This window comes from Oculina patagonica, chromosome 10 (genome assembly GCF_052425735.1).
Source record: "Oculina patagonica isolate OP01 chromosome 10, crgOcupat, whole genome shotgun sequence".
Taxonomy (NCBI): Eukaryota; Metazoa; Cnidaria; class Anthozoa; order Scleractinia; family Oculinidae; genus Oculina; species Oculina patagonica.
This window is the reverse complement of record NC_135767.1, coordinates 14618175-14644300: the sequence shown is the minus strand read 5'-3', so window position 1 is coordinate 14644300 and position 26126 is coordinate 14618175. Positions and strand designations below refer to the sequence as shown.

At 38.7% G+C, this 26126-nt stretch overlaps 4 protein-coding genes and 1 pseudogene across 6 annotated transcripts; 3 read left to right on the top strand and 2 right to left on the bottom strand.

Moving 5' to 3' along the window:
- Nucleotides 1-671: 671 nt before the first annotated feature.
- Nucleotides 672-1513, top strand: LOC144628731 (neuropeptide S receptor-like; the record flags this gene model as incomplete). The annotated part of the gene is given in 2 exon segments (XM_078486857.1): nucleotides 672-903; nucleotides 906-1513. Coding segments are annotated over 2 exon segments (840 nt in total), but the record flags the coding sequence as incomplete, so codon positions are not given.
- A 4404-nt stretch (nucleotides 1514-5917) lies between these two features.
- Nucleotides 5918-7073, top strand: LOC144628215 (trace amine-associated receptor 5-like). The gene has a single exon (XM_078486279.1). The coding sequence runs from the start codon at nucleotides 6113-6115 to the stop codon at nucleotides 6953-6955; it is 843 nt and encodes a 280-aa protein (XP_078342405.1). The 5' UTR covers nucleotides 5918-6112; the 3' UTR covers nucleotides 6956-7073.
- Nucleotides 7074-9805: 2732 nt separating this feature from the next.
- Nucleotides 9806-12741, top strand: LOC144628136 (GDP-fucose protein O-fucosyltransferase 4-like). Of its 3 annotated transcripts, none has more exons than XM_078486195.1 (2): nucleotides 9806-9895; nucleotides 11360-12741. In XM_078486195.1, the coding sequence occupies exon 2, from the start codon at nucleotides 11390-11392 to the stop codon at nucleotides 12554-12556; it is 1167 nt and encodes a 388-aa protein (XP_078342321.1). In that variant the 5' UTR covers nucleotides 9806-9895; nucleotides 11360-11389; the 3' UTR covers nucleotides 12557-12741. The 3 variants fall into 3 exon arrangements, with proteins under 3 accessions (XP_078342321.1, XP_078342320.1, XP_078342319.1); XM_078486194.1 differs by having other exon boundaries at nucleotides 9815-9925; XM_078486193.1 differs by lacking the exon at nucleotides 9806-9895 and adding an exon at nucleotides 10320-10659.
- A 9042-nt stretch (nucleotides 12742-21783) lies between these two features.
- Nucleotides 21784-24007, bottom strand: LOC144627936 (uncharacterized). The gene has a single exon (XM_078485959.1). It carries the CDS (start codon nucleotides 23873-23875, stop codon nucleotides 21962-21964), a length of 1914 nt encoding a protein of 637 aa, XP_078342085.1. The 5' UTR covers nucleotides 23876-24007; the 3' UTR covers nucleotides 21784-21961.
- A 580-nt stretch (nucleotides 24008-24587) lies between these two features.
- Nucleotides 24588-25463, bottom strand: LOC144628730 (octopamine receptor beta-2R-like; annotated as a pseudogene).
- Between the last annotated feature and the right edge of the window lie 663 nt (nucleotides 25464-26126).

Genomic DNA, 26126 nt, shown 5'->3' with positions numbered 1-26126 from the left:
TACTTTAACCCTATTCAGACCGGGGGGGGGGGGAGGGGGGGCTTTTGAGGCCCGCGTTGACTTTGAACTTTTTTAACTTTTTAAAGATTTTACCAAACGCTACCAAACTTTCTGAGTTTTCCTAAAATTTATCTGGCAACAAATTGGTAGGGTTGGATGATGTGTCAGGAACTTGACATCACCATGGCAACGGCATTTTGACAGGCATGTTTTCCCAAATTGTAATTTTGCGTGTTTCTGTTAATAAAAATCAACTTAAACGGCATTATTTTTACATTTTTACGGGTTTAAAGTACATTTTTATTCATTTTGAGTACTTTGCAATGATTTTGGGTGGTTTTCTGGCATTTTGGAAAAATTTTGAAATCCAAGATGGCGGATCCAAGATGGCGGCTGTTTTTACATCATGATGTAATTGTCACGTGATGTGACGTCACCATCCCACGTGACGTATACCAAAAGAAAGAGTTTCGGACGTACAATACATCCTATAAGTTTCATGGTGATTGCTTAAATATCCTGGTAGTTACATAGGGGGGCTTCCGAAGTCCCCCCCCCCCCCCGGTCTGAGAAGGTCCAAAAAAGCCCGGTCTGAATAGGGTTAAAATACCCGAATTTTGTTTTGAACAACAAATAAAAATCTTAACTAGAACATGGAAGCCTGATTCTAGACTCTCGGCTGGTTTCTTTCTATTCTGACGATGACTGGAAATGGATTTATTGTTTTTCTTGTTTGCAGAGCACGGACGCTTCGCACCAAAACCAACGCGTTCGTCGTTTCATTAGCAGTGGCTGATTTCTGTATGGGGATGAGCTCAGTCCCTTCACAGTTCTTCTGCGAGATCTCGAGTGGATGCAACTCGCAAGGCCTACTAGCTGACGGTATTGACTATATAAGGTGGCTGTCGCGTACGCATCGGTGGCAAATTTGTGCAGTTTGGTACTGGATCGCTACTTGGCCGTTGTGAAACCTTTACAATACTTGACTTTTATGAAGCGCCGCCGTGTCGTTCAAATGATATCAATATCTTGGGCAATTCCAGTTACTTTTGTTCTGTCCGTTTCATCACTCTGGCTGAGTCTTAAAAAGCCTATTTTAAATACCATTTCTGGTTGGGTGTGTATGTTCTTTGAGTTACTGTCGTTTGCTGTCATAATCTTCTGCTTTGCATCTATGTTATTTGTTGCTTGGAAGCACGATCAGTCAACCCGGACCCTAGCAAAACAGTTACGATTCAACCAGCATGTTTTGGGTAAAACTCAAGAGAAGGCTGCAGTCAAAATGATGGCAGTTGTCATCGGTATATTTCTTGTGAGTTACGGAATTGCTTTGCGTTGTAGTTTTGTGTATATTCTCAGTGATAACACACCATGTAATGATAACCAATTTAAAGTGCCGCTTCTGGTTTTGAACTCCGCCGTTAACCCGTTAGCTTACGCTATCTTCAAGAGAGACATTAAGAAAGAGTTAAAAAGACAGTTTTACTTTGTGATCCTTAAAAAGTGTAATTGACTTAAAGAACCTTAATGTTTTCTGAATTGGCAGATGGATAATCTTTGTGGAACTAGAAGCGTGGGAGAAAAACCATCAATGTAAAGTTAGAGTGATGTTCGATTGAGTGTCGTAAAACAAAAACCAAATAATCACTCTGGGCAGTAATCACAAAGAACAGACAATCCAGTGAGCCAACAAAACTCAAAAGAATTACATGTAGCCGGTGCAAAGCGTAGGAAATCGTGAGTAAGTGAGCGACGATTAATGGCTTTGGTTCCACTTCTAATTGGTTGAGAAGGTGGCTCGAGTTTTTTTTTTTTTTCAACCAATGACTTAGCGTAGAAATGCAAAACTAAGGCAAACGTAAGGTAAAATACTTTCGAAACTCAAGTGAAAACCGCTCTATATGGAGTAAATTTGTATTTAAGTCAATGAGAAAGTGATAATCATCAAAAAACGAGTCGTCATGCTATCGCGGTATCCGAATCTTAAACCTCAACCAATAAGATAACAGGCAAGGTAAATAAAGTTAAGCCATTAAGCATGCATGACAGATATCCTATCCTAATGTAAAGATGCATGAAATAAATTAAAATGAGCGGCTAAAATGTAAAAAATGAAAAAAAAAGAATAATAGTATTTAAGCCCTTCAAAAGTTGGGTCACAACTCCCCGGTGGGATAATTTAGCGAGCGAACGCATTTCGATTGAGCGAGCACCATCTTGGATTTGTACTTTGCAGAGGATTGGCTCACAGGCTAATCTATCATATACACTTATACAAATAAAAATATAGATTGTTATTTGATTAATGATAGTAGGAAAGTACGAATCTGACACCTAATTAAAAATAGGCAAAAAAGGATTGTCAACCTTTTTCATAAAGTTTTCTTCCTACTCTACTCGTCATGTCAAAACGTCAACAAAAAAATTCATTATCATGCAGTGTCTACTACTGTATTTTTAGCAGCAAGCTTTATTTTAGCACTCGTATATTTTAAACTTAGAACAACAAATGTTTTGCAAAAAAGCTAAATATGAAAAATTTACCTTAGCTTATCAGCCACCATTAGAAAAATGAACGAATTTGAACCGCAAAGACCAATAATGAGTCAGCTGTCATCGCTTCCTTTCAGAATATTAGCAGCTTGCAATTGTATCAAGTAAAATGCATTTACATGGGTAAAGCGGTTTTTACCAAAAGCAAGACTGAGGTAGTCTAGTGGTTGAGAACAGACGACCCAAGAAAGCTTTGAATTAACTCCTGCGGTAACACTTTTTCGTTTACAACTCGATAAAAAAGGTTTACTGCGTAGCTGGGAAATGGAAGCATGGTTTTGGATTATCGACTGGTTTCTTTCCATTTTGACCATGACTGGAAATGTTTATCGTTTTTCTTGTTTGTAGAAGACGGCAGCTTCGCACTAAAACCAACGCGTTCGTCGTTTCATTAGCAGTGGCTGATTTCTGCGTGGGGATGAGCGCTGTTCCAACGCTGTTCTTTTGCGATATGGCGAGAGGGTGCAACTCAAAAGGTGTGCTTTCCAACGGTATAGACTATATAAGGTGGATGTTCGTGTTCGCATCAATGGGAAGCTTGTGTAGTTTAGTTCTGGATCGCTACATCGCTGTCGTGAAGCCTTTACAATACTTGACTTTTATGAAGCACCGCCGTGTCATTAAAATGATTTCCTTATCTTGGGCAATCCCAGTTGCTTTACTTATGCTTGTCTCATCGCTCTGGTTTAGTTTTAAAATACCTCTTATTATTACATTGTCTGGTATATTGTCCCTGTGCCTTGAAATCCTCGAATGTGCTATTGTTACCTACTGCTTTACAACGATGGTAGCTGTTGTTCATAAGCACGAAAGGTCTACTCGCATCCTGAACGAACAGCTTCGTTTTAACCATCGAGTTTTGCTGAAAACTCAAGAGAAGTCTGCAGTAAAAATGATGGGAATAATTGTAAGCTTGTTTCTTCTGAGCAACGGAATATTTTTCCGCTGTAGTTTTGTGCTGATTTTCGATCACAAGCCATGCAATGATCTCCAATACAAGGTGCCTATTCTGCTTTTAAACTCTGCCGGTAACCCGGTAGCTTACGCCATCTTCAAAAGAGACATAAGGAAGGAATTTCAAAGAGTGTGGCCAGTGTGCTATTTTGGGGGTTTGAAAAACGTGTAACTTACTTAATCCTCTTTTAATAATTATGTTAAAATTGTTTTAATAATTATGTTAAAAGTCTTTTAAAAATTATGTTAAAAGTGTTGATTTTAATCAAGGAAGCTCACGATTTACTTTGGAAAATGCCTAAACCTCAGCTGTGTAAACTGAATTAAAATCAATCTACGAGCAGGAAAAGTAAATGACATAATAGCACCTTTAGTGTAATAACGCTACATATCGAGCAGGAAATGCAAAAAGTCATTTTAAAAACAACTGACGGGAAATAATCTTATCTTGTCTGGAGTCAATAGTAAACAAAACCAATTGGCTGTCTCTTTTCGCACCATGCGACGTTAAAGCCTCGATGCACCTTATATTATTAGATGTTATGTTTCTTTATTTCCTACCAATCTTCAAACAAACATATGTATTTTAAACACAAACTTAAATCAATTCCATGCTCTTATTTTGTTCTTCTGAGCGAATATGCATGCTGATTATCTTGGGTTGGTTGCTCAAATATAAGGTGCTTAAAACAGGAGGAGTGGAAGTAGCCGGCCGTAGCGCCTGGATACAACAAGACCAAGGTACAAAGTCAACATACAGCCAGTGGAGGTAGACTGTCCACAGCCTCTTGATTTTTCAACGCAAATTCCGTTTTGCGTTGGCGTCCAGTTCTCTCGCCGTTCTCGCCGCGCGCTCATCGATCGAAAAACACGAAAAAATAGAGGGCTGTGGACAGTCTACAGTGGAGGAAAACAGTTCGATGTCACTGCAAAAATTATACAGAAAGGTACGCGATTAGAAAACAGAGAAGAACACTCTTCGAGTCCAAACACAATGTCAAGATTACTATTCCAAAAAAAAACCTTTTGGTGACAAAAAACCTCTTTCCCAGAGCACTCTTTGCTTCTGAGTCATCGGGAATGATCAATATACGCAATCTTCGTTGTCATCGTTCTATTCAAAATGCCATGCACGTTTGCTCGGTCATTACGCGAAAAATTAATCAACCTGGGGCGAGGAGAAACTCGACGGTTGCCGGTTAGCATTTCTTCAGACATCGACCAAAGCCACGCAGTCGCAGAAGTAACAAGATAAAAAACAAACAGAAGTTAAAATGAGAAGTATTGAGCATAAAAGAAATTGAAAACAAGGAGAATGCAATGCAATTAATTAAGTAAACGAAAAACACGAAAAAAATAGAGGGCTGTGGACAGTCTACAGTGGAGGAAAACAGTTCGATGTCACTGCAAAAATTATACAGAAAGGTACGCGATTAGAAAACAGAGAAGAACACTCTTCGAGTCCAAACACAATGTCAAGATTACTATTCCAAAAAAAACCTTTTGGTGACAAAAAACCTCTTTCCCAGAGCACTCTTTGCTTCTGAGTCATCGGGAATGATCAATATACGCAATCTTCGTTGTCATCGTTCTATTCAAAATGCCATGCACGTTTGCTCGGTCATTACGCGAAAAATTAATCAACCTGGGGCGAGGAGAAACTCGACGGTTGCCGGTTACCATTTCTTCAGACATCGACCAAAGCCACGCAGTCGCAGAAGTAACAAGATAAAAAACAAACAGAAGTTAAAATGAGAAGTATTGAGCATAAAAGAAATTGAAAACAAGGAGAATGCAATGTAATTAATTAAGTAAACGAACAAATTAAAAAGGAACCGAAAACCAATAAAGTGTTAGACTCGTCATGTGAAGTGTCAATCAAACTTATAAGAAAGCGACTAACCTTTCAGCATTGTTTAAATTAATTCACAAATTTTATTTCGACTGAGGCCATCCCAATAAAATGTTTTGTTTCCCATCGCCTCGTCTCTTGTGATGGTGGGTCGGTCGGTCGGGCAAAAAAGAAAAAAAAAGAAAAAAGATGGAACGCTTGAAGGAAGAAAGCCTCGGGTTACGAATGTGAAAAGGTGGCTATTTCGTTCGTTACTTCCGTTATTCTTTCTTTAATCAAAATTAAAGGCAAGGATATCACATAATGTCAATTGTTGTTGATAAAACACGATCGTGTGCTTGTAAATTAAAGTACTTGCTTCTTTGACTAGTGAATCTGCATTTTTTTTTTTGTTACTTTTTGAAAAAAATGGGTCGGTCGGGCGATGGGAAACGAAACATTTTATTGGGATGGCCTGATAAAAGAAAAAAAAATATCAATGCTGATGTGAAGAAATTGCCCTATTGTTTATACCGAAATAAGACAATTTGAAAATTCTATTTGCAGACCTAACTAATAACATAGCATGGTCTGAATTTACACAACAGTAATAACTCGCTTGCAATAAGATGTCATTTCGATATGTAAAGTCGGAACTATGTATACAAAACCTGATGCCAGACGGTGTAAGGTAACCTTTAAATTAACACAACGAAATAACACCTTTCGTCATCAACACCAACAATAACACGGAAAAAATGCTCTAACTATAACATGGAAGTCTGGTTCTGGATTCTCGGCTGGTCCCTCTCCATCCTAACGATAGCTGGAAATGGATTTGTTATCTTCATTGTTTGTAGGAAACGGCAGCTTCGCACCAAAACCAATGCCTTCATCGTTTCATTAGCAGTGGCTGATTTCTGTGTGGGGATGAGCGCAGTTCCTTCGCTGTTCTTTTGCAACATGGCAGATCACTGCCATTGGATATTAACTTACGTAAGGGGGCTGTTCGTTTACGCATCTGCCACAAACTTGTGGAGTTTAGTACTGGATCGCTACATCGCACTTGCGAAACCTTTGTCATACTTGACTTTTATGAAGCGCCGCCGAGTATTACAAATGATTTCCCTGTCTTGGGCAATCCCAGTTGCTTTTATCGTTTTTGTTGTGTCATCGCTGTGGATTTATCGCTCGAAAACACCAGTTATCTTAAAGATTCTTGGTTGGCTGTATTTCGTTTTTGAGGTGTTTTCATGTGCTATCGTAATCTTCTGTTTTACCGTTATGTTACGTGTGGTTTGCAAGCACGCAAGATCTGCCCGTACATTAGCCAATCAGTTACGTTTTAATCATAGGGTTTTGCATAAAACTCAGGACACGTCTGCGGTTAAAATGATGACTATTGTCGTTTGCTTGTTTCTTATTTGCTATGGTATATTTTTGCGTTGTAACTTTGTTCTCATCTTTAACGATCAAAAACAATGTTACGATCTCCAATACAAGGTTCCTATTTTGGTTTTGAACTCCGCCGTAAACCCTTTAGCATACGCCATCTTCAAGAGAGACATTAAGAAGGAGTTTCAAAGAATGATCTATTTGGTGATCTTAAAAACCTAACTGTAATATCTTTAAATAAGTATAAAGTTTGTTTTCATCAAGGTAGATAGCGATTTACTTCGCGTAACTTAAGTTTTAAACCGTAACGGTGAGCAAAAACTGTAAATAAACTCTCAGTAACGGCGTACGAATACGTAGAATTATCGACAACAGTTAACTGTACAGGAAAGTTTCACCGTTTCTATTCACATTTTCCGAATACCAAACTCTCTCAGAATACCAAAACGGCTAACTCCTACTTTAGTATAGCGAGAAGAGCTAAGAAAGTGTCATAAAAAGGAAACCAAGCGAGTACATAGAACTGTGCCCAGATTATACAAACCTCTGCGTATCCCACGAGCCTGTCACATGAACATACGTTCCAAATGTGGACCGAATCTCGTTTGAACACTTATCACTGTAGAGATCTTTATTGATGAGTACAGGAAAGTTTAAAAGGAACGATAAAATAAATCTTTCATTATATTGATTTTTTTCTTTTTATTATGAGAAGTTACACTTTTTTGTCCATATTGTCTCCACAGCCCGTTCAGCACCAACAACAAAGACTCTGGCCAAGTCCGAATTGAAAGTCCGCGATTCACGGACTTTCGGTCATTTATGCACAAATCTGATTGGAGCTAAATACTGTCCGGACTGTTTATCGTAACACAAATAAAATATTTGCTCGCAAATATAATTGCACCTGTAACGTAAAGGTCGTGGTTTCGAATCCCGCTCAGAGCCCGAAATTTTTTTCAACATTTCTCAGTAGTATGGCCACACTTGCATTTATCATATCATAAATATTTTTATGTCTTTCCTCTGCATTAAGTTAATTCCCATTACCGGCATACCCCCTCTTACCGGGCATGGGGTCACGTGACTATTGAAACCATGTGCTCGTCATTCGTCTCGCGTCCGCCGATCGAGGATTTAGCCTGCAAACGCAGACGTATTTCCGGCTGTCGTTTCTCTTCACCGAAAAGTAACGTCTGCAAACTCGAGCCAAGAAATGATTTCCGTGACGTAGCATCTTTTGTGTTCTCTTTGGCCAATCAGACTACACGATAGAATGAAACGCGTGTGCACACCGCGCGGCTCCCTTGCGACACAGAGGTTGGCGGAAACAGGCGGGAGTTGAATGAAACACCAAAGGCCAACGGTTTCTCACGGCGGTGAAAGTTACATTCTTTGAAGATGTACATTTGTAGATGCAAAGGAAAAGGTTATTTATTCGGTTATATTGTTTTAGGCAAGCCTTGATTGATAAATCGTTTAGCGAAAGTAAATATGTACAGTGGAACCCCGCTTTACGGACACCCGCTTAAAGGGACTATGTCACGGATTTTACCAGATTTTTGAACAGCCAAATTTATATTTGTGTCGCAGGAAACCTAAAACTAATAGTCCACTCTTATTAGAAATTACTATATTAAAGCACTGAAACTGTTAACGAGCTTCTTTGGCTGCGGATGGCTCGGATGGAAACGGATTGCAATTTGAAAAAGTTAGGCAAACGTTTTCAAATTGTTTCCGCATGTCTTCGAAATATCGATAATTATAGCCGTAGCTTGATTTCTATCCGCAAATTAAGGTTATAAATTCCTTTTGATGTTCGAAGATAATGTTTTGTTGGGTTAATTTGCCTACCACTGATTTCCGTACAGCTTAGACCAAAACTCTGCGAAATCCCCGTGACATAGTCCCTTTAATACGGACACCTCGGTATTACGGACAGTTTCGTTGGTCCCGACGACAACCTAATACATTTTCTCTTAAATTAACCCGCTTAATACGGACACCCGTTAATTAATACGGACAACGGACACTTTTCCGTGTCCCGAGTGACAAACTGTCATACATTGTCAACCCCGCTTTACGGACACTGTTTATCTATGAACTGTCAATTTTCATTGTCGCAATTATTTTCTTACTTTACCCTGGTAAAAAAATGACAGAATGCGATGAGTTAAAACGATTTTAAGACTAACAGTAGCCTAATAGTGTGACTTGCAAAGGTTTTAGTCCGCCTAGTTGTGCCTCAAGCTAAAAGCTTCCTTTTAAAGTAACGTTACCGACTTGAGTTTGTTCAGTTTAATAACGGTTACGGTGAGAGTTTAAGTTACAAAGGAAACTTTATAGAAAACGTTCGGTTGCTTTGATGCGTTTTTTTCTTGTATATAGTAAAGTTGCGACATTTTCAAATAATTTAATCGTTGAGTTTAATAAAGTTTAGTTAGAAGTATGACTAGATCGTAAGGTTTTCGTAAAAACTATTCATTTTTTGTAAGGGTTCACAGTTTGCATCTGTTACGGTAACAGTACAATTAAACAACATTATGTTGCTGTGAAAACGTTTGCCTTCGTCTTTGTGTCGATTAAACATGTATCCGTGACTTTTTCTGAGACCCCGCTTAATACGGACACCCCGTTAATACGGACAATTTGGCCTGTCCCCTTGGTGTCCGTATTAACGGGGTTCCACTGTATGTTTACGAGGACTGTGAAAAGCTGTAGTCGTATCGCGTCCCACAAACTGAAGTCCTGCAGTCGACTTGTGCAGTTAGAGAACGCCTTGTCAAATTTGGACGTAATAATAACTCTGATTGGCTCAAGATTTTGACGTTACGGAAATCGTTTATTGACTTGCCGGTTCGCAGACGTTACTTTTCGGTGGAGAGAAACGACAGGCGGAAATACGTCTGCGTTCGCAGGCTATGGTCGCACTAAACACGTGGCAAAAATTCAAAACAAGCCTCAGAAGCTGTGTAAACAGAACAAAATGCCAATCAACTGATTTGTATAGCTGTATTTTCCTGATTTGTATTAAGTTCTCAGCGTACGCGCTGTGACACCGGCTGTGCATGAGGTCGATGTTTGTACGCCAGTTTTTCAACAAGCATTCAGCAGATTCAGCACGTACAAGTCAGGAATCGTAGTGGCCAGTAGTGGATCAAGGTATCTTAATCATCAGATATATATCGAAAGGTAATTCAGAGTTCTTTTAATGATCACAAATGTTCACAAGTACTCTGAAAATTGTTGACACTATTTTAATTTATTGCATATCATGAACACGAACAGTAGGACAATTAGGATTATCTCAATAGGTTCTGTGTATCTAAAAATTCTGAGAAAATGTTGTTGGAAATCATGTAGAACGGCTCGGTCCCACTGGAAAATTTCTAGCATAAGATCCCACCCCTCGAATGAAGTCCACTTTGATTGGTGGAACCATTTGGTTGAAATTAACTGTTCCATTTTGAAAAGCGATTCTTGCTTCAGATTAACGACTTATTTTTCTAGTTTTATTCTTAGTTTGTCTATTTGTAGATCTAAAACATCAACGTAGTTGTCGGAAACAGGATAATACCATAAACAGGATGATACCGTAGATATCAAATAGTGATTGCGTGACTTTACTTGAGTGGATGTTTTATTTAGGAATCCCACGTGGGGTATCAGATTATGTAATGTCAATGAGTGTTTCGTAGGACGAACCGATAAAGATATGTGTCAGAATGTGTCAAGGCCGGAAATTCATAATTAGCCCGTCTGCACGTAATGCTTGTATAAGAGGAATACAGTTAGTTTTTCGAATTTAGTTGATCTGTTGACCTGTTGAGTTGAGTTGAGTCTTTGACCAGTTACGCCTTTTTAAACTGAGAATTCCGTGATTGTGAAAGTGACCGCGACTTCAAGCCAATAAACGACGTAAACCTGTGAGTATCATTTCTTGCACTGAATTGTTTGCCTTTTTGTGAGATTCGTGGGGAATCCCGCTACCCTGCCTTGCTAGCGTTTCCCACATAGTCAGTGCTGATAATTTATCATAGTACACACGTTGACGAAAACGTGAATTAGGTTTCTAGGCTGCGAAAGTATCACCCGACTATTTTACCGGCTTTCAACTAATCGTTTTACCATATTACTGAAAATGACATTGTTTGTTTTTCAATCTGCCATATTTGGCCAATACGTAGTTTGTATTTATGATTGTAAGGAGCTGATATTTAGCAATTATTGGATGAGGTTGAGCATGATATCGCGAATTATCAAAACCGAGGTCTGTGTTATCTGCCTGAGCCGAAGGCTGAGGCAGATAACACAGACACGAGGTTTTGATAGTTCACGATATCATGCGAAAATCATATCATTTTTTTACCGAGCTTTATTACCGAGCTTAAAATTTACCATCTTTATTATTTACTACAAACTTGATGATTTCGACATTGCTGATCCTAACAGTATGCAGGACGCGTGTCACATATCAACCTTTTAAAATGGCCCAGCTCACAACGAGTCTCTAGTAGCTCAGTTGGTTAGAGCGCCCATCAGTATTGGTGTCTCTTGGAAGTTTATAAAAGGGTTCAATAAACTGTTAAAATATTTTTACTATCTGCCTTCGCAATTGTTTAACAGGTACACCAGAAGACTCCCGAGAAGGAAGCCATGGGAGCCGCTTCGCTTTTGCTAAAATGTCTACCGGCTTGCGTGATGTTCCTGGTGGTGTTATTATGGCAACTTGAGTTAATTTACGTTTCAAATGAACTTGTTTCATTTAAGAAACCTGCCATAAAGAATGTACACATAGCACGGAGAGGAAATGTTGGCCATCACAAAAGTCTAGAGAACCACACAGAAAAGACCTGGCTTGTGGTTTACTGGTCAAAATATCTTGGAAGACGACTAGATCTACATGAAAAGTGGGCAAAAGGTGAATGCCCAGTACCATGCGAGTTAACCAGTGATATATCCCGAGCAAAAGAGGCAGATGGCTTTGTTTTCCATGCTAGGGCTCCAGGGCCATATCCTCCTATAGAATCTAAGCCATGGATTCTGCAAATACGAGAAAATCCAGTGTATACACCAAGATTAAACGATGCTGCGTTCATGTCGAAGTTCAACTTATTAAAAAGTTATCGCTTGGATTCAGACTTCCCTGATCCTTCAGTTTTGTTGCCAAATTTAACACCACCACTTCCTTTTAAGAATAAAACTGGGCTTATTATGGCAGCATTGTCAAATTGTGAGAAGGTTCGGACGGAATACATGAGGCAGTTGATGAAATTTGTACAGGTTGATTCTTACGGAGCCTGTCTTCGGAACAAACAAGGACTGGTTCGTAGGTATGGTAAAGATGATGGTAAAGATTTCAGGGATCTCAAATCTATTCTGGCCAGACAATACAAGTTCACCTTGGTGTTTTTTAACCAAGACTGTGATTATTTTGTTGATGCTCAACTACACCATGCATGGGACGCTGGCTCAGTTCCTGTAGTGATGGCTACAAGCAAACTTGATGAGTTCCTGCCTGGTCCATATCTTAATCACTCAGTCATAAAAGTACGTGATTTTAAGACTCCACAACTTCTTGCCGATTACCTGAAATATCTCAGTAATAATGAGAATGAGTATAACAAATATCTAGAATGGAAGTGGAAAGGGTATGGAAATATTAGTGGAACTACTATTGGAGACTTCTGGATGCCAAAGTATCCAATGTATTGCCAAATCTGTGTGGCACTTTCACAAGGGCGAGAACACAAGGGTGGTCTTAAACCTATACCATGCAATCGAAGGCGTTTTGAAGACTGGGAAATAAAAAATGGCGCCTAGCTTTTCAGTTTTAGAACTATAGAAGGGAGCACTTGTAGGATCTTTAAAAACTGAGGGTTTTTAGAATTGGAGCTGGGGGAAGACGGTCGGGTATTTTGATTGCGTTCGGGTAAACTTGAAAAACGTCGACCCGACCTTTTTCAAGTTTGTCTCAATTTGTATGAAAGTTTCATTTCAGTACAATGCTCGGAAATCATCATTGTTTGTTATGTGGCAGTGATCTTGCCAATAAAAGACTTTTGCTCTGCCAATTTGAACTTTAGAGCTCTTAATTAACGAAACTATTTAGAATTACCTAAAATACCGTGACCTAACCCCTTTAAACTGTATGGCTTTATGGAATAACTAAGCAAATTTGGAACACTTGAGTTTCCCAGAGCTTGTTTTCTTCAGCAACTTAACTGGACACCAAATGAGGGCTGTTTTGATAAATGAGAAACTGTTTTAATTATCAGCCTTTATTTATCCTCTTCTCATATTATTTCTTATGATTGGTGATGGTTACATGTTAACCTTTGCCTTAAGAATACCCGCCTTTACTCAATTACTAAAGTACAAATTTAAGGCCGTCATTCCATTTGTGGGGACGTACATCATTGCAACCACCATTTCCTGCAAAAAAAGAACACTCGGAACTACCCGAGGTAACATAAGAAGTAACGTGATGTTCACAGGAGTTTTACGTTCAGGCAATTATTTATTGCGGTATTTAGTTTTCGCCAGAAAATTAATTGCTTCAGTAATTTCCGAATATAACAAAATTTGTCCTATTTTGCAAGGTAAGCAAAAAAAAAAAAAATAATAATAAGAATGTTATATTGCGTGTAACGTGTATTAGTTCAATTTTGTGTCGCAAAATTTAATGCAGTGAATTTTGTATATGTAGAAGAAACAATTATTTGGCTTTTTGGTTATTTGGCTTATTTAGCATGATTCAGTTTGTCTCAAGCACTGAAATCTGTTACGTTTTTCTCACCGAAACAAAATCGCTTAATTGAATTCTGGCGAAATACGCCAAAAATGCAAAAAGTACGATACATTAGAATAATTTTTGTGTGGCAACATAAACACGAGGCTATATAAAATTATTTTTCACATGGCTCGTCTTCTTTTGTTCTTCCAGGTTGATTATATTGACTAAACCCCGCTAATTAGCAACTGTCTGAAAAGCTGGGAGCGGCATTGATTGTAACAGGGGAGAACGAGGCTGATATTTTAATATTCCCCTAGGGGAATATTAGAGTTGATAATCCCCTAGGGGAATATTAAGGTAATATTCACCTTGCAGTACACCCATACGCATCGCATCGCACTGACAAACAAAACTATACTTTGATTGCGTTACATTTATTTTACCTAGACTGTTGTTACATTTTTAATACCACTGAGCAGTTGCTTAAATTGAAAACACGAGAATTGCATTCCTGAACTCTTGCCTCGACGTTTGCTTTCTCAGAATTCTGAAGCAGTGCATTTCGTTCTGTTACCTACTCATTCGAAACATTCAAACACCAAAAAGTTACATTTTCAGTGTTCAGTTGAATCCTTTTACTGTTCCTGGCCAGCAGCACTTTGTCATCTACGCTCGTCGTCGCTCTTCGACGTTTTTTTTTTTTCTAATTTGTTTCGGTCCTCTTTTCAACGCTGCAGATTGAGACTTCGTCATCAGCCTCTTTAAAGCTAAAAGGCCACACTTCTGTCGCGCCTCATCAATGCTAAGCTGAGCGTTTTCGCAGTCTTTTTCCAGATTCTTAGAGCATAGCAATTTCTTTAAGTTAAAGCATTGCCTGGATTTATTAGCCTTTTCGCATCCTTAAAGTCTCAATGGAAACATTCAACTCCTGTTTGTTCTTTATTTAATTTTGTTGCCGTTTGTAGGGAAACTTCGTTGAAAGTTAAAAGCAAATGCTCTCAATTAGTGATCATTACATTACTCTTGACCTTTACTTGGTGATATGTATTATATTAATAACGCCCGGGAAAAGTTGTGCTTAAATAGATACAACGGAAATGTTCACGTCTTTGCATTGTAATTCTGCTTTATACTTTGGATCTTGTAACACTTTTTTTCTCCATTTTGTTTGGCCAAATCAAGCTGCCGTTACTGATCAATCAATGATTTGTAAATTCGGCATTTTTGATTTTTAATTCTAGCTTGTGGTGGCACATATTCAAAGAAGTGATGTAAACATTTAAATTGGATCTTAAGTGGTCAATAAATAGAGGATATTACATGGTTGCGCAGAGATATGAAATTTATCTTCGAGTGTTCGAAATTTATCTTCGAGTGTTCAAATCGATATCGTGAGATATCGATTTGAACACGAGAAGATAAATTTCATATCTCCAAGCAACCATGTAATATTCTGTTTATTATATAAACCTACTAACTACGATGTTTTTGACGTTTTTCCGAAGATTTCCGAAGATTTGCAAAATGTTGTCCGAAGGTCGTACGAATGTTTCCGAACATTCCCGAACTTTGCCGAAAAATTCCGAAGATATCCGAAGATTGCCCAGAAAGATCCGAAGATGTTTCGAATTAATATCGATTTACTTTGGCTCATTCAGCATTGAAACAGGGCAAACTTGTCAGACAACATTTCGAAATCGATATCTTCACATGTGAAGATAACATGTTATTCTCATGTGTGAAGATATGATTTTTTCGCTCGAAAGATTTGGTGGTATTTCATTGATGTTTATATAATAAAAATGTGAAAATATGTATATTTTTTGCACTACCCATGTTAGACCACCTATGTGTATCCTATAAAGAAATTTTATTATTGATTTTAATTAATACATGTTGCTGGTAATTATGATTTGGGCCCACATCGCTGACTGAGAAACAGCAATGATTTTACGGTCATTATTGCCTAAGAAAGGAGAATCTACATAGTTCCCAAGGAAGCAGAATATGCCCAAAATCATACAAACACAAGATTTGACTGGTTCTCCATCAATGTCTGACTAGTTCTGAAGAACCCAGTTGTAAATTATAATTGGTATTAGCAGTATTTATTATCAAAATTAATTAATTGTTTTTTAACATTCTTGGCTGGGAAACATAATTACTATCCAGCTGGCTGGGAAATTCCTTATGCTGCCTCGCGCTGGGAAAAAGGAACAGATAAATATTTTTCCAGCAGCAACGAAAAACAACTAGAAATGCTTTTATATCATTTGTTTTCATTCATTTGGGTAATATAATGCATTTTGCCATAAATCGTTCGTTGGGTGCCCCTGCATGTATACCGAACAGACAACAGATATACTTATGTCTACCTTGTGGTTAGACCCTTTAACTGGTCATAGCTTCAAGTAAGATGGCTGACTTGGCTGTCGCTCCTGGCGAAATGACATTTCAAAAGAAGCAGAATCTTATTTATCACCCTGCCAAAGAGAAAGTTGCGAAGTCGACACGTTCGATGAATGACGTAATCCTTTTTTATGTATTCAATACTCGCTTCGAATTAAATGCTTTACTAACAGGAAAAGACAATATATTTCATACTTAATAAAGTGTAGAATATTCGTACAATTTTGAGTAGGTTAATGTTTCAATAGCTTATAGGAAGAAACATCGCAGGTTGCGTGATTCGAAGTCCCGCTGACCATTTGGCTGAGTGGAACTTTTTTCGGGTCTAGTCACCTACACAAAACTAAAAAAGAAAAGAAGAAAAAGTTATTTAAAGAAAAGGAACAAAGAGAAAAGAGGAAAGAAGAGACGAAAGAATCAACTTGCTTACATTTGTCGTGCGTCTGTCATCTTCCCCTCTCGGACGTGAAGTTGTAACTTTTTGACAATGTGATGACGCAATTTATTGTTTATAAAGACTGATTCATTAAAAACGGCGACAGTTTGTTACAATAACAAATACTCTCACCGTTACTGAGATACAGTCATAAAAGAAAAAGCTATCCATGATGGATGTACCATCAAAAGATGATTGGCCAAGATCTAGAGGACGAGAAAGCGGTTCAAAAGATGTCAATCTCGAAACGCAAAACATCGATCAACGTTTGATTAGACTGCTCTTTTATTGACATCTTTTAGTTTTTTCACTAAAAAATGTAACATTTGCTATAATTTCAGTCTAATGGGGATTCGCTTCAGATTTAAAAACATTTTCGCTACAAAAATAACAAAGTTTAACCAGAGAGGAAACAATTAATGGCCTTTTTAATTACCTGTCGTCAAATGTTGTCGTTGGAATACAAACAGGAAATAAAAGTGTACACCAGGTGCCTTTTTTCTTTTAAGTTTAGAATTTGTACTTTTTAAATAATAAGAAAATAAAACGAAATTGATCGGTGAGGACCAAGAAGGTAGTTGGTTGTTTGCCTTTCAGGTGTAAAGGTGTCATTTTATTCGAGGTAAAAACAAGAAATAAAATTGCCAACGATGTAGAATTAAAGAATTTGCCTCAGGTTTCTATTATGTTTGTAAAGAAATATGCGAATTAGACCGGCAATGCCCAGATGACAGTTAATTGATGAAATGGCTATTTTACATAACAACTCACAGTAACACTTGAGTTAGAGGTCTAGACGTGGGTAGAATTTGCAATAAAATTGGAAAGACGTCAATAGGACGAGATAACTCAAAAGTGCTTTTATTAAAGCACGATGAAATAACGCTTTTTCGGTCTCTTGAAGTACCTGTTTCTATAGAAAAAAAGATTTCCCTCGTCAGCGTAGTTGGGATATGGAAACCTGGTTCTGGATTCTTGGCTTGTTTCTTTCCATCCTGACGATGGCTGATAATGGATTTGTTATTTTCATCGTGTGCAGAAATCGTCTCCTTCGCACCAAAACTAACGCGTTCGTCGTTTCATTAGCAGTGGCTGATTTCTGTGTTGGGATGAGCTTGGTCCCTTTATTGTTCTCCTGCAACATGGGGAGTGGATGTAACTTAAAGAGTGTACTTTACAAAGTGATAACCTTTATGCTGGAGTTGGTTACGTACGCATCTGCTATTAACTTGTGCAGTTTAGTACTTGATCGCTACATCGCCGTTGTGAGACCTTTAACATACTTAACTTTTATGAAACGCCGCCGCGTGATTCAAATGATTTTCTTCTCTTGGGCCTTTGCAATTACATTTACTGTGCTTGTATCCTCACTAAAGTATATTTCCAAAACACTTTTTGACATGAATATTCACGGCTGGTTATATGTAGCTTTTGAGTTACTCTTGTGTGTTATTGTAATCTTCTGCTTTACATCCATGTTAATTGTTGTTTGCAAGCACGATCAATCCGCCCGCACATTAGCCAAACAGTTACGTTTCAACCACCAAGTGTTCTTTAGACCTCGTGGGAAATCTGCGGTAAAAATGATGGCAGTTGTTGTATTCTTGTTTCTTGTTTGTTACGGACTTCTACTCCGTTGTTCTTTTGTTCACATTTCTAGTCATAATCAGAAATCATGTAATGACCGTCATTATAAAACGCCCATTGTACTTTTAAACTCAGCTGTCAACCCTTTAGCTTACGCCATCTTCAAGAGAGACATAAAGAAAGAGTGTAAAAGACTGATCTATTTTGTGATTTTAAAAAAATGCAAGTAGTTTAGCCCCTATCCTTGTCTTATTAATTTATATTAAAAAAGCACGCTTAACTTGGAATCTAACCAGGCACCTTTTGGCAATTAAAAAATGTTGTCGAACTGCATCGTGTAATAAATACGTGGCATGCACATGGAAAAGGAAACAGTTACGGGTCCAGGCGGATGTAGGTTGTGGTTGTGGTTGTGGTTTGGGGGTGGGGAGGGGGTGTCCAGACTGTTTTCATTCAGGAAACACTGTTGAAATTTTCTTCCCCCGCATAGTTCTCAAACCCTTCCCCCACCAGTCGCAGTTGTACATTATAACCGTGATTTAATTTCAATTTCATTGGCCTTTTACCATGTACGTTAATTCAAGTGTTCAAGGAGGATGCACCCTTGGATCATCCTCTCTTTGTGTTTGTAACAAAGGTTGAGCAGACATCATCAATATGGGATCATGATGCAAGTGCACAAGTGCAAATCAGATATGACTTGATTTTTTGCAAGTCGGAGAATGAATATTCGGCAACGGAAGACCGAACAGGAAGTGTGCACCCAATTATAAGCAAAACTTGTATATTTGGATTTTTCTCCTCGTTCATTAGTATATCTCGGTAGCGGTTAATTTAGTGTCCACTGCCTCAAAAAAAATGTTGCGATTCCTTAAACTCAGAAAAAAGAGAGGACGGTCCAGGAACAAGTACTGAGTCCAGTTTATCGAAACCTCGGACACTTTTCGGACACTTTTCGGGCTTTATCTTTATCTTTAAACGGAGAGAAGTGAACAAAACCTGAGACTCTGGATGATGGGAGCCTATGTTCATTTTTAAAATATGTAGATTAAAGTCAGCTCTGTAATAATAAAGTTTGAGATTTTGTCATGGCTTTTCGGGTGCGAAAACTTTTAAGACCGATAAACGGGCCGCTGTTTTCAAAATAGTAACTTTTCTACTAAAGACTTGTGCTTTACCATGGCCGATGGAATCAATGCAAAAATTTCGGCACCAGCCCTGCTGTTTTCACTAAATCTCGCAATAAATGATCTATACAAAATATGGCAACATTAACACGATAACGCCTCCCATGTGCCTGCCTAACGGTGATTTTTGGCGCCGAGAATGTACGTAGAGCCAATATCGTTTGCCAGTCTCGTGATGTGTTCAAACCATTGACGTCATATTATTTTGCCATGTGCATCTGTCAGCTTCACTTCTCGGACGCTAAACAACAGCTCTTAGACAATGCCACGAGGCAATTTATTGCTAATAAGGACCGATGTATTAAAAAGAACGTTTGCACAATCGTAGCACAATACTTATTACTCAATTGTTCTTATTTTGCAACACTTCCTTAGCTTCTCTCGCTAAACTACAGCAGGAGTTGGGCTTTGTGGTGTTCTGAGAGAGTTGAAAAAGACGAAGAAATGGAATATTTGCTTGCGAATAGGATTTTTATGTTTTTTTCCCTTCCATTCTCATGTAAATTATTTTGTTGCATTACGGGTTGCGTGACATCATCCGGGCATATGCTGAGGAGTCATGGGACTAAATCAGAGGTCACCTCCTCTTGGGGCATGCGTTACTACAGTATCACACAGTCGATTGCTGTCACGTCATTCCATTCTTTGATTTGCTCGGTGAAGAGTGTTTTTTTCCCACCAAACCCTTCCCTCTTTTTGGCTTCTCAGCGATGCTTTGGGTTGTTGTTATGCGGCTTCGTTTTTGAGTGCCCTCACCTTTACTGGGCCAGAAAAAAATATTGCTTTTATTCCATGTTCCAACTGTGTGATACTGTAGTAACGCATGCCCCAAGAGAGGGTGACCTCTGATTTAGTCCCATGACTCCTCAGCATATTCCCGGATGATGTCACGCAACCCGTAATGCAACAAAAAAATGATTTCAAAACAATGATTTTATTGAAGCGGTTATGGGCCTTTGTTCATAGCCATTAAATTCCAACATTGGTGTGTTGTGTTCGGTTAGGGTATTGGGGCCCAGCAAACTAGCTTCAGGACATGCAGCATTGAGTCATGTGTTAATGGGAGGAAGGGGAGAAAACATAAAAAGATGATTGGAAACGGCGAAACCTACCTGAGTAAATAAACCTGCTGTCGATCATTTCATTTTTACGTATTACCATGCAAATATTGGGTATCTCTTTGGTTCGCACGTCACTGAAATGTCAAACTAGGCATTGAATCAAAATTTGACTTTTAGTTCGTAAAAAACTTGGATCGATTTGAGGCGTTGTAAAGACAAGGGGAAAACATCTGCCATGTGAACTCGTCGAATGAATACAACATTACATCAAATCTCTCTATTTCATCTTTGGCGTACACTACAGACTATTGTCAAGAACAACTTTTTTTTATAAATACCAATTCGAATTTCAAACAAGCCATTAGCCATCGAGGCAAAAGGGCCGATGTTTGATGTTATTAACTCAAAAACAAGCTAAGATAATTTCACATTAGTCGATTTTGAAATTATATTATTATTACTGATCCGCCGGATGTACGCTAAATTGAATTTGGTGTTCATGTGCAGTAATGGCGGGCCACCAATCACTTGCAAAGACCTTGTTATTAGTAAGATTTGTGTTAGTTTTTTTATATTATTATTTGATATTTTACACAGTTTTAATATTTTTTAATAGTCTTTTAAGCATAGTTAATAGAGGGAAGTGGTTAGGAAGCCCGGTAAATATCAAAAAAGCAAAGAAATAAGCCAAGGTTTAGGTTTTGAAGGTCCATGACGGTGAACATCTTCCGTTTTGCGCTCATATTATACACTATGCATTAGTTATGTCATCGCAATGTTTTTATTGGTTAGCTGCATAAACAAACGTAGCCACCTGTTGTATTCTGTCAGGTTTTGTGCACTATCAATCCCTAAAATGGCCGTTTTTATACTGGAGACGAGCTATCCGTCTAGACCAGATTCGGCAAGAATTTTGTTGCTCGTCTGGTTATGCGTCTCTAGTATAAAGACGGGCACAAGACGAGTTACTGTACCCGTCTAGACGAGCTTCCTTTCGTTATCCGTCTTTCAAGACGTATTTCGAAAAGTAGCTCTCCTACACGGGTAACTCGTCTTGTGCCCGTCTTTATACTAGAGACGCATAACCAGACGAGCAAAAAAAAAATTGCCGCAGTTCGTCCAGACGGGTAACTCGTCTATAGTATAAAAACGGCTAATAACGAACAAAACCTATAACAAAGAACTTTGCCGGGCTTCATAACCATTTCCCTCTATTAACTATGTTTTTTGGAACTATTTATTTTGTGTATGGGATTTTCCCAAGCTATGTGGTATTGACACGTTAATAAAGCTTCTTATCTTTTTTTATACTTTCTTGTTATCAACAAGAAAAGCGTCGAGTGGCATCAAAAAAATTGCTCGTATGAAAATTCTGATATGCAGCTTGCGCCTAATGCATGTGAACTGAAAGTTTCGTGACATAATGTGGAAAACAAGTAGCCACTCTTTTATAACTTCTCACACAATTCTAACACAGGAATAATGTGTTTAAGTACTTTGAGAGGGTTGAAAAAGGAAATAGTGAAGAAAGACGGTGGCATCTGTTGTTAATAATAATAATAATAATAATAATAATAATAATAATAATAATAATAATAATAATAATAAAAATTAAATTATTATAAACACTTTATTAACCAATTTCTAAAAGAATTACAATGATTTGACTATTCGAATAAGAACTTTATATATAAACATATTATTTACATAATAATAAAAACAGTGTCTTTAAAAATGTAGAAAAATAGTAAAAGCGACTTCGAGAGCAATAATAAAAGAAGAACTATATATTAAAAAAAAAAAATATTCGATCTAAATTGCAGTACGAGAATTCTCTACTTGAAAGTCCATATCATAAATGTCAATGTTCCTGTTTCTCTTTACAGTTCTTGATCCCCTTAGGCAGATTAAGGCGGATCGGAGGATCGCAAATGAGACTTTTGATCTGATCCAAGACACCGTTGTTGCGTAATCCTCCCCTTTCTTTGCGGCGATTAGTTCTGCAAGCCTACTGTGATACCTCTTGCACTCCTCGCCCATTCCTCCGGTGGATGTAAACACCAATGGAGTGAAAGTTCCCTGTTCTACTTGAAGAACCCTGTCTGCGTAAGCCCTCTTCTTCTCATTCTCATGGTTACGGTATATCTGCTTGGGGGTTTGGTCAATGTAGGAATCCGCGTTGGGGTGACACACCCTCACATCAAAGAACGCGGATCTCTGCTTCTCCCAAAACCCCCGGGCATGTATATCTAGGCGAGCATCTGGCGTTGTGTTAGCGCCGCTTGGTAGCCTCTCTCCAGTCAGTTCTTGAAGGACGGGCTTTATTTCGACATCATTACAGACCATCTTAAGCAAGTCAGCCTCGAGGTCACGGAGTTCATTATGGCGCTGAATTATGAATCCGCCTCTCCTACAAATCATTGCATGATCGATTGTAAAGGCGTCACCGCACACGCACACTGTCGGCTTGTCGTCAATTTCCCAGTCGTACCTGAGCTTTACAGCATCTCGGAACTCGCCTTTATTCAGGTTGTAGCCCATGTCCTTTAATGGGAGGACCGTGAGCCAGTTAGAAGCACCTTTCTCGGTTGCGAGATCAATGGCTCGTTGTGTCTTCTGAGGTAGAGACTCCCTGACATTGCCAAGCCTAGTCTGAAGCGCTTCGTTGGTTTCTCTTCGCACGCACTGCTGTAGTGTCTTGACAGCAGTATCAGCCGGTGTTTCATGATCCTGTGCGATTATTTTCTCGACTAGGGGCGCTGTGATCTTGGTTGACACCTTGAATTGGGAAGCTGCATCCTGGCTTGGATTAATAAGTCCAAGCCCCCCTAGCCGCACTGGAAGTGCCACTAGGTCCCTCTCTTCTTTTGTGCAGTGGTGATCAGTGATTGATGGTATTAGTAAATCTGCAATAGCACGCTCCAGGGGCTCTAATAGATCTTCTATATCAGGAAGTGTTCTGAGAAAATATGTCCAGCGGTGGCGTAGTCCGAAGGTAAATGCCGCATAGCACGCCTGTGGGTTTGATGTGGCATACTCGGCTAGCTTTACCACCTGGCTCACCCACTCCTCAACCTTTCCATCGACATACTCTTCGAGATAAGCTCGAGAGCCTAGAGCGGCGCCTAGATGTTTTTGTCCCTGCGTAGAGATGTTTATCGCAGTCCCCTCGAAGATAGCTTTAGCATGGTCCTTCTTGTTGGGTTTCGTAATAAGCCAGCACTTTTTGGCGTTAGGGTAATACCCCAAATCAGGTCCTGCCTCAGTCAGCACATCCCACCATCGCTTGATATCTTCCAATGAACCTGCACCACTCGCGTCATCGGCAAACCAGCACTGCTTCAAATCGTTCGAAATCCCCAAACGAGTAATCAGAGGTTGTAGACTGATGGCGTAAATTCCCATCGCTAGAGGATCTCCTTGCGTTGTACCCTCTGCAGACTTGATCTCCTTCCCTCCGATTATGAATAATCTTGCTGGTTCTCGATACGTATTGATAGCGTACGTTGCAATAGGTGGGCAGAGTACTCTAATATTGTGGAGGGCAGCAGCTCTGTTTAGTGCATTGAATGCATTTGAGGCGTCAATCAGGAGTACAGCATCCGTCTCATCAGCTTCGAATATAGAGTGTATGGCGTGGACTGCGGCTTCGCTTCCACTCTTGAGGCCTGCGCAGACTTGTAGCGAACCACTAGCCTCGATCACATCTTGTTTGGTCACCTTCATGACACATTTCCCAATCACTCTCCTGATGACTTCACCAACACCGATGGGGCGGACCGCGCCTTCGCCTTTGTCTAGAGGGATGAGCCTGTTGGCTAGAAATGGCTCAATGGTTCGAGGGTCGACAAAGTCTGTGTTGAGCCTCCTTGCCATTTTAGCTAAGGCATCGCATAGGTTTGCACTCGAGTTCTTGAATGATTTGCAAGCAAGAATTCGCTTGAAACCGTTTGCATCGACGCCTGAGGGACCACCGGAGCCTTTTGTTCGTAACGCCGCCTCGCGTATCATATCGCCATCGATTTGCTGGTAGAGCGAGTCATGCCATTAATAATAATAATAATAATAAAAATAATAATCGATATTTTAACAGGGTGACCCCTTCAGTCGCAGGACTGGTATCAACGGGGGCCCTGTGTAAAATAAAACAAATTAAAGTAAAAAAGTCACTTTGATTTAATCACTTTGATTCCCATGCAAAGAAAGGAATATGTCAGATTCTGACTTGCTATCTCTTTTTTAATATTAAACTTCTCGCTTGTTATGTTTAAATTAGCGACTTAAGTGTCGCATGGCGCAAAAAAAAGACAGTGACTTAAATATAAGCTATAATGTTCGATATAGTTTACGTAAACTGTTTTTTTTTTCTACATTTGGTGTTCCAATTGATTAGTAATCTGACGTACAATTCTGCTACAAGATCGAATTTGTTTTACATTTAACGTTGTTCAAGTCAATTACACTTTTTAAAGGTCACAGAATAGATCAGTCTTTTTAACTCCTTCTTAATGTCTCTCTTAAAGACAGCATAAGCTAAAGGGTTTACAGCGGAGTTAAAAACCAAAAGGGGCACTTTAAATTGGTTATCATTACATGGTGTATTATCACTGAGGATATAAACAAAACTACAACGCAAAGCAATTCCGTAGCTCACAAGAAATAGACCAATAACAACTGCCATCATTTTAACTGCAGACTTATCCTGAGTTTTTATCAAAACATGATGGTTAAAGCGTAGCTGTTTGGCTAGAGTACGGGTGAATCGATCGTGCTTGCAAACAACAAATAACATAGATGCAAAGCAGAAGATTATAACGCCAAACGATAAAAACTCAAAAAACATACACACCCAACCAGAAATGGTATTTATAGTAGGCTTTTTTGAACTAAGCCAAAGTGATGACACGAACACGACAAAGGTAACTGGGATTGCCCAAGATAAAGAGATCATTTCAATGACACGGCGGCGTTTCATAAAAGTTAAGTACTGTAAAGGTTTCACAACAGCCATAAAGCGATCTAATACTAAACTACACAGGTTCGCGGTGGATGCGTACATGAACAGCCACCTTATATAGTCTATACCGTCAGCTAGCAGACGTTGCGTGTTGCAACCATTCGCAATCTCACAAAAGAACAGTGAAGGAACCGCGCTCGTCCCCATAAAGAAATCAGCTATTGCTAATGAAACGACGAACGCGTTGGTTTTAGTGCGAAGCTGCCGTTTTCTGCATACAATGAAGATGATGAATCCATTTCCAGTGATTGTCAGGATGGAAAGAAACCAGCCGAGAATCCAGAACCAGGTTTCCATATTCCAGCGACACTGCAAAAAAGAAAGAACTTTTTATTTTGATGATGAGCAAAAACAGGTATTTTAAAGACCGAAAAGGAGTATTTCATCGTGTTTTAATAAAGGCTGTTTTAAACCACCTGGTTGTCCTTTTGACATCTTTCCGTTTTTATTACAAACGTTACTCACGTTATAACATCAAACTACGTACCTGTAGTTTTTCAATTTTATGTTTTTAAAAAATGATCCTAGAGCAGGAAGCGATACTTCTGATTGTACGTTCCCGTTAGTTGGACAAAACTAAAAAAATCGTTTATTTTTCCAGTTGAGGCTTGCGAAAACTTTTTCTTGCTATCTATTAAATTTAAAAATAGAAAGATAACGTTCGATATTATAACCTAGCCTAATTTATGCACCATGTACTTAATATATTATAAGTCACATTAAGATAACAAACAATTTTTTCTTCTGTCATCGACGAATATATAATTTCATTTAATTAATTGTTTTTGCATTGCTGGTCAAATTTTGTAATTAAAATGGTTGAAAACGAAAACAGAATTATCCAAAAGTACCAGAAAAATAGCAAAGCTTTAAATATCTTTAGTGAAAATAACTAAATGGTATATTTAGATGAAAACATCACTCACTTCATAAAAAAAACATTGACTGACGTTTTGAGAT

Bases quoted from the DNA above. Each gene is read 5' to 3' on its own strand.
- LOC144627936 (XM_078485959.1), bottom strand. From the start codon at position 23,875: ATGAAGGTGACCAAACAAGATGTGATCGAGGCTAGTGGTTCGCTACAA.
- LOC144628136 (XM_078486195.1), top strand. From the start codon at position 11,390: ATGGGAGCCGCTTCGCTTTTGCTAAAATGTCTACCGGCTTGCGTGATG.
- LOC144628215 (XM_078486279.1), top strand. From the start codon at position 6,113: ATGGAAGTCTGGTTCTGGATTCTCGGCTGGTCCCTCTCCATCCTAACG.